Source organism: Mastomys coucha, unplaced genomic scaffold (genome assembly GCF_008632895.1).
Source record: "Mastomys coucha isolate ucsf_1 unplaced genomic scaffold, UCSF_Mcou_1 pScaffold15, whole genome shotgun sequence".
Lineage (NCBI taxonomy): Eukaryota > Metazoa > Chordata > Mammalia > Rodentia > Muridae > Mastomys > Mastomys coucha.
The window spans coordinates 13916937-13925250 of NW_022196897.1; the positions used below are offsets into that span (position 1 = coordinate 13916937).

Genomic DNA, 8314 nt, shown 5'->3' on the forward strand with positions numbered 1-8314 from the left:
CTGGAATTCACTCTATAGAATAGAACAGGTTGTCCTTGAACTCCTGGAGATCCACCTGCCTCTGTCTCTCGAGTGCCATGATTAAAGAGGTGTGCCACCACTGCCTGGCTTAGAATCCTAAATCCTTGTGCTAGTAGACAAGCTCTCAACTTGACATTTCAGTAGTGTGTCCTCACTTCACCACCCCAGTAATACGTAGATTTGAGGCAGAAGATTCCCCATGCATAGAGCAGGTTTGAGCAATTCTATGTACCAACTGATCTAACTAGGATTGCAAAATGCTCCACCCAATAGCTCCACCCAAGAGAGCAAATGGCATATCCTAGCAAAAGCCTGAGTGTGGAGATCATCAAAAGTTTACAAATGAACTTTATGGCCACCAGCACTGGACAGAGGAGCCAAGCTTCCCAGGGAAGTGGCCATATCAGGTTGGGGGTCAAGCTGCAGCTGGTGTGACTAGCGCTCTGAGGATAAATGTAGCTGGTGTGACTAGCGCTCTGAGGATAAATGTAGCTGGTGTGACTAGCGCTCTGAGGATAAGTGCAGCTGGTGTGACTAGCGCTCTGAGGATAAGTGCAGCTGGTGTGACTAGCGCTCTGAGGATAAGTGTAGCTGGTGTGACTAGCGCTCTGAGGATAAGTGCAGCTGGTGTGACTAGTGCTCTGAGGATAAGTGCAGCTGGTGTGACTAGCGCTCTGAGGATAAATGTAGCTGGTGTGACTAGCGCTCTGAGGATAAGTGCAGCTGGTGTGACTAGCGCTCTGAGGATAAGTGCAGCTGGTGTGACTAGCGCTCTGAGGATAAGTGTAGCTGGTGTGACTAGTGCTCTGAGGATAAAAGCTCGTCTGGGACATTTTACATCATCCTTACTCCCTCCACCCCCATTCTACTCCCACATGGGTCACACAGGACACTCACCTACCGAAATTGCCTTTGCTTCCTCAAGGTGCTTCGAGGACTCGGGGTTGTCTCTGTATGGGGGAGTGGTGATATGAAGGGTCAGAAAACCACCAGAGGTCTTTGTCATTGCCAGTACCTGAAACCTGAAGTTAGGGGTCACCCCACACTCTTCTACCCTGGGGATAGGGGTGGTCTCTGGCCTCAGCCTTGGCCTCACTTGGATCTGGTTGTCACTGTGTGGAGAGAGAATGCGCTTGGCTCTGGGCCACCACACAGCTGCTGCTGTTTCCGTTTCGAAGTCTCTTCTTGCTGGGCTGAGGGTTTCTCCATCCACCTCTGGGAGGAAAGAAAGCCTGGGTTTGTGGAATAAGAGACAAGGTTCTGCAGCCAGGCAGGCCAGACTGCATCCCAGGATCCAGCAAGAGAAACATACAGGAGTTTGTATGTCACATATACCACAGGTCATAAGCTCTGGACTCCAACATTGCCCCTACTGCTCAGTGCCTAAAAGGTCCTGAACTGGGACAAGTGGAAGACAAAGATGTCTATCTGTGACCCAGCTCTGGACCAGTCCTGGAGCCCAACTGTGGATGTTCCTGGGATACAAGTGACCAGAGCATCCAGTCTCTTTAAACAAGTCCATGTCCCCAGTTCATGTGACTCTGTGTTCCCTCTGAGACTGTTGAAGCCTCTATGTATCTACCTGTGGGTCTGACTTTAGAAGGACCTTAGGCTGCATGATCACCAGACCAATGTTTATACCCACCCCCCGAAAAAAACCTCTGTTCAGACTTGCTGTCAATATTTCAATCCACTGAGCAATGAAATTGGTTCAACAATCCATTGTCTCCTTGGCTCCCACCCCTCATTATCCCATTACAACATTATGTTGTGTTTTATTTTGATGCTTATGCTCTGCTCTGCTCTGTCCAATTTTTAAAATGGCAGATAAATTTCATTGCAAAAATCAGTGCTAATCAAGTTCTGGTTCAATACTAAGCCATCCCCAGCACAGAGGCTGAGGGGTATGAGGATACCTCACCATTATAAAATAAATCAGGGGGAGCTGTGGGAACACCCTTCTAATTAAAGGTTGAAGTCCACCATTGCTGGATAGCCCTCTGGGCTCGGCGCAGAATGGAGGACTCCCTTTACTAGCAAGGCCTCCCCTTCTCTGACTATAACCCCCCACTTGCCTCTACCTGCAGAACGTCACGTAGCCTTAGATTACAGGTTCAATTTCCTTTCTGCCTATAAGAACCCGTTCAGCTAGCACCTGAGATTTCTGGAATGCCTCTCCATGCTGAGGCACCTCACTACCTTAAGCCTTCAGCCAATGATCTTTGCCCATCCTGGATAGTCCTACCCCCTCCCGGAGTCCCCAAAAACTATATAACCCTTGAATCACCCCAGGTAAGATTAACCTGTCTCCCTGAAGCTGGTCCCAGTTATCGACATTACTTTCGGTACTCACAGGGCTTCCAAACACTCTCCCACCTCCCCGCTCCCCCGGCCCTCCCCCAATCTGTAGTCTCTGCTCTGTTTGTCCACATGGACCCATATCTGCTGACCATAGCCGGGGGTGGGGGCAGCGAGGGTCACAGGTGGGGTAGAAAGGACACTGGGGCAGGACCACTTAAGGCCTCAGGAGGGGCAGCCTGCTGACCTTCAGCTGGTGTTTGAATAGGAGTTCATCCAGTAACATCTGCGTCTCCCACACCTCCTGCTCCGCTCGCTGCCGCAGAAGGGCCAGGGCTTGCTCCTGTCTCTGCTGCTCCAGCTGTCATGAGAACCCATACCTCAGGGTTCACCTATGCCTTGCTGGCAATGGGCTATGAGGATCACCTTAATAGATCCCATGCCTGGTCAGGCCCTGTCCCTCCTAGCAACCACCTACTCTTTCTCTCTGTGACTTCTCTATCCAGGCTGAGCAAAAGGGGTTGGGGGTACTTTTAAAACCTCCGTTCTATGTTATGGAGCCTTCTATTCAGCCTTGGGGACAGAGGCTGCTCACAGCTAATCTCCAAACAGAAGTTGTTGCTGGCTTGGGATCGTGGGGTAGGACATACCTTCAGTGACTTGAGAAAGCTCAAAGATTTCAGCTGGAAATTGGTCAGGTGCCCGTCATACAGGCCTCCAGAATGTGGCCTCTCGGGCTCCTGCTGACCTGCAGACCACGGATGAGGGCACCTGAGTGGCAGGTATGCTTTGAGCCTCTCTCCTGGTTGAGCCTCAGTGCTTCTTGGCCTGCAAGGAAACTGAGGCCAGAGGCCCGGAGGGAAAGCCCACGACGCAGAGGCTGTGCCGGTGTCCAGCCAGTGTCTAGCACTTCCAGAAGAGCCCCTTCCTTGCAGCCTTAAGAGACCATGGCTGCCATGTGGCTATGCTCCCTCCCTCTCCCTCACTCTCACCGCACCTCACTCTGGCCACCTTTCATTCCAGAAGCAAGAATTGAGTTAGCATAGGTGACAGGAGCTACCAGAAAGACCCAGGTCCCAGTCTCGGCTCTGTCCTGTACTTTCTAAGAGACCCGGAACAATTCACTGGCCAACTAGAGTATCTGAGGGGACACAACTTCCCTGTGTGAGACTCCCACAATGGTTTTACAAGGCCTGACAGGCAGAAGCCATGGTTATTGCCAATGGTGCTCACATAAGTATGTGCTACAGAGGGGAGTCCAGAATGCAGCTTGGAATTCTGGAGTGTTTCAGACTATGTCCCTTGTAAGTTACAAAGTCTTCAAGGGTATCAAAGAGGATGTCTCATCTTTCTGATTGCTCCCCCACCCACCCAAGGCTGAGGCAAGGCACACCGTGTGTGTTCCCACCCTGTGGAGGCTGTGTCTCCCTCCTGGCCTATCCTCTGCCTCACCCGCTCAGAGGATGTCTGGCTGGAATGCTCTGGCTTAGATGAGAGGGCCTTCCTGATGGCCCTTGACAGCCTTCAGTCACTGGGCAGTCATGATGTAGGGAGGGTCGTGGACAGAATCCCAGGCCTCTGCCCGGGGAGAACAATCTTCCCCAACAGAGTGCATGTCGCCACCAACAGAGAAGCTCAGCTTCTTAGAGTAGAAGCAGATGAAAAGCTGTGAGCAACGGCCACATGGTCCCTGGGCATTACCAATGACAGAAAAAGACCAGGCAGGCAGCAGGGTATGGCAGGAGGTGGCAGAACACTGAACACTCAGGTACTCTCCACGCCCTCCCCATATAACTCGGCAGAACTCTTGGATTGGCTGAGCTTCAGTTCCTTTGCACGAGAAGAGGCTTCACTGTTATGGCTGGGCACTTAAGAGAAACTGAGGCTAGAGCAGGTGCCCAGACTATGTCACCCTTCCAGAGACCCCAGAGATTGAATCCCGAAGCCTCTAAGCCATGCACGTGGGGTGGGAGTAGCGCTTGGTCATGTCGTCCTAGCTGAGATCACCACCCACAAGCAGAGAATGGCCCCGCCTTAATCCCTGACTCCTCTCAAAAGGCAGTTAAGGAGGAAAGCCAAGATGTCAGCACCATCTAGAGCCAGTACTGTGGGGACCCAGTGAGATGGCCTCACGAAGGCCCAGCAGCACAGGAGGAAGGACAGTGACCACTGCAAGAGTGCTCAGTCACAAGCTGTAGTGACTCTGCCCCCGGGAGCCACCTGCTGAGTGTGGGAGTGGAGCTTTGCTTTACGTTTAGAGAAGAAAAATGGGGACCCAAGTTGGACCCCCAAACCCTCATATTAAAAAAGAAGCTGAACTGGGCAGTGATGGCGCACGCCTTTAATCCCAGCATTTGGGAGGCAGAGGCAGGTGGATTTCTGAATTCGAGGCCAGCCTGGTCTCCAGAGTGAGTTCCAGGATAGCCAGGGCTACACAGAGAAACCTTGTCTTGAAAAACAAAAACAAACAAACAAACAAACAAACAAAAAGCTGGGCATAGTGGGATGCATATGAAATCCCAATGTTTCAGAGATGCAGAAAAGCAAAGCCTGGGTTCAAAAGACAACCAGTCTAGCCTATGTGGTGAGTTCCAGCTAGCAAGAGTCAAAAAGCAGGGCAGGGGGTCTGAGCAATGTCACCTAAGGTTATTCTCTGGCCTCTACATATGAACATATGAACATACACATTCTCTCTCTCTCTCCACACACACACACATTTATAATATATACATATATAAATAAATATATATATTTAATATATATAACATACATATATAAATACATATATAAATAAATATATTTATTTATAAATAAAAGTGTGTGTGTATATATACATATACACATAGACACATTATACATTCATACATATTCATGTATATACATACATGTACTCACACATATAATCTACTCCACCCTATCACACTGACTATAGTTCCAGGTCTTGGCAACTACACGTCTGACAGCTACCACAATATCCCCCACCAACAAACATCTACTGGGCAGGGATGCCTAGGTATTGAAGTCCTGAGAGTTCCCCTGGACGTGGCTGCTTATAGTACTAACTGTTGGAATTGAAGGCCTCCCTCTCATTGCTGTCCCTGTGGCCCGCCAGCACGTTCTGCTCAGAGACCGGCAAATGAGGCTGAAGGATAAAAACAGGGTACCCCCACCCTCACCCCCCGTGTAAGGAGTGGGCTAGACCCTTGAAGGAGATGGCCTTCCTGTTGTGATCAGAAACTGCTCTTGACTCTCACACAACATCAGACCCTGTTCAGTCAGTCTGGAGGAAGAGCATGTTTGTCTGGTTGGGGATCTGGGCACAGCTAAGGGTCACATTTACTCCCTATGTTGTTTGCTTCGGCTTCATTGTGTAATCCTGGGGATTGAATCCATGGCTTTACACATGCTGGGCAAGCACTTTACGTTTGAGCTATATCACCAGTCCTGTGTGTGTGTGTGTGTGTGTGTGTGTGTGTGTGTGTGTGTGTGATTTACTTTTGTGTTTTCTGTGCTGTTGTTTGTCTGTCTGTTAGGTCTTGCTATGTATCCCAAGCTGGTCTTAAATTTGTGATCATCTTCCTTCAGCCTCCTAAGTGTGGGGCTTACAATGATATTTTACTACCATATTCAAAACCTGTCCTTTGAGGAAAACAAACAATCAGCAATGACAGAGCAAACAGGGTCTCAGGCTTGGTCCAACCCAGCTCCATATCACACTGGGCAGGAAGGTTCCCACTACAGCCCTACAGACCATGCACCCCGAGGGTAGGTTGGCTTCCCTAGGGATTCTGTGGCTTCTGTTGTCAGAATATATAAGGAGAATGCCTTATACCTATGCCAGCTCTTCAGCCCTGAGTTTCCTAAGATGAACCCTAGGAACAAGGACACTTAAGTATCAAAGAAAAGGTAGAACCTGGACTGACAGACACAAGAGAAGAAACAAGGGTGACACTCCTGGCTGCAGGAGTGTGGGTGGCTCTTCCAGAGACCACAATGACAACTGTCATGACAATCACAACAGGAGCAGAGTAGGCAGTAGGGGCTGGAGAGGCTCAAAACACTTTAATACTGATGTGTGGCTGCCATTCACATAGAAATAGTTGTCTCTTTGCAAGACCAAGCTCAAGCTAGGCGGTGGAAGAGGCCCATGGGAGGCCCCCTTGGCCACCCGACCAGCCAGCCCAGGGCCTATCTGCAGGCTCGCCCTTACCGCAGCTCCGGGTGGTCCAGGGTGCTACCCAGCCTGACTTTTTGACTTCTGGTATCTCCTCTTGCCAAAGGGAGCCATGGGTGGGGTCTGATGCATCTGGTACCCCAAGTGAGCTAGAAGACAATGAAAAAGTGGTGAGTGAAGTCATGATCAGGATGGAGGAGGGGAAGGATGGGTGCCAGTACCCACTCAGTGGGAATGTCCTAAGACCCAGGCAGTGTTTCTAGAGCAGACCTGAGGGCTTAAGCCCAGGCAGAGGATGGGCCTCTGACCCACAGAGCAGCAGTTAGCATGTGGCTGATTTGTAGGATAGCCAATAGGCCACAGGCTCCATCAACCAAGTATGGTCACAGTGTGTGTGTGTGTGTGTGTGTGTGTGTGTGTGTGTGTGTGTGTGTGTGTAGCAGCTCTGCCAGTGCGCAGTGTTAGCTCCATCACAGCCAGCTCTGCAGGTGGGATCACAGCTCAATGTGGCAATATAGCTATCCTGAAAGCTGCTAATAATACCACCCACAAGGCTTTGTGGGATGAGGGTGATAACTCACAATACCAACTCAAGGCTAGGACTGTGCTGCTGCCCTACAGTTGTATCCATGATGTAGAGCTGGGTCATCAGGAGAGAAGCAGAGCCAATTACTAAGGATTCTAATTCTCTATTCTGCATGGTCTTAGGCAGCTCTCCTCCCTCAGACAGGAAAGGCCTTTACCCAGGTCAAAACAGCCACAGTGGGCAGCAAGTGGCCTGGTGCAGGTGGGCATGCAGCAGCTGCAGGGATTAGAAGGCTTTGAAGCACAGATGATGAATATGTAAATTGGCTGGTGTAGGCATTGAACACAGCCTCCAGGCACTCTACTTTCTTCCAGAGGCACCATCTGTCCTTGGTACATAGTGACCTGGACTCTACCTGAATCCTCAAATAAGTCACTCATGCCTTGTCCAGCAGCTCTGGAGGCCCGTAGGTCTCTATCTCCAGCCTTCTTCAAGTCGGGTGCTGTGCAGGGCGAGGATAGGATATGTCCCACACCCAACCCTTGCCCAGAATAAAGCTCTTTCTGAGCATATGGGCATACATTAAGGCTGCAAGGCATGATAAGAATACAGACATAGAAGCAGTTTCCAGAAAGCAGGAGAAATGGGGTTGAGTTAAATGTGAACATAGGTGGGACCAAGCCCTGTGGACAGCCGGCTAGAACTACTAGTGTTCATAACTGTGAGAAGATGCTGCCAGGCTGGGCCCTCGCTCTTCACCAAGTGCCCGTAAGGTGAGGAGAAGGTCCCACCCAGGCTCAGCATGAGAGTCCAGACCCTACATGGTGCACCTTAGGGGAATCGAAGGAAAACCACAAGCCTGGAAAAGTAACTGTTGGCTTAGATCCTCAGAAGTGAACTGGCAGGACAGCCAAGCTGAGACCTTCCACTCAGTGAGACTAGCAAGCCTCCTCCTGCTCTCCCAGAGCCTTTCTGGGAAACAGGCTCTGAGTATCATTTCTGCTGCTTCTGGTCTCTCCTAGACTATTGGGATAGTACCGGTCCTGTAGAGCTCTGTGGCCCACCAGATATGCTCATCTGGAGCAGGAACACAGGGGAAAGATGACACAGGTGCGTCTAACCTGCAGCCCAAGATATGTGCCCCAGGATGGCTAAGAATGCATCCAACACAAAACCAATATATTTTGACATTTAGAAACTACTGTTCATGCTGGGCAGTCGTGGCATATGCCTTTAATCCCAGCACTTGGGAGGCAGAGGCTGGCGGATTTCTGAGTTCAAGGCCAGCCTGGTCT

The 8314-nt window shown here is 50.3% G+C and overlaps 2 protein-coding genes across 6 annotated transcripts in view; both read right to left on the bottom strand.

Annotated features, from left to right (window-relative positions):
• The window catches only part of LOC116091603, a 21721-nt gene extending 18384 nt beyond the window's left edge, over positions 1-3337 (bottom strand). The window contains exons 1-5 of the mRNA XM_031373181.1: positions 3312-3337; positions 2970-3147; positions 2567-2680; positions 1118-1236; positions 919-971 (exon numbers count right to left, since the gene is read on the bottom strand). Of these exons, the coding sequence (XP_031229041.1) occupies positions 919-971; positions 1118-1236; positions 2567-2680; positions 2970-3147; positions 3312-3337 (490 nt within the window). The remainder of the gene's footprint in view (positions 1-918; positions 972-1117; positions 1237-2566; positions 2681-2969; positions 3148-3311) is intronic.
• A 3025-nt stretch (positions 3338-6362) lies between these two features.
• The window catches only part of Ccdc187 (coiled-coil domain containing 187), a 21913-nt gene continuing 19961 nt past the window's right edge, over positions 6363-8314 (bottom strand). For all 5 annotated transcript variants that reach the window (XM_031369409.1, XM_031369408.1, XM_031369407.1 and 2 more), the window contains one exon: positions 6363-6642. In XM_031369409.1, coding sequence (XP_031225269.1) covers positions 6447-6642 — 196 coding nt within the window. In that variant the 3' untranslated portion in view covers positions 6363-6446. The remainder of the gene's footprint in view (positions 6643-8314) is intronic.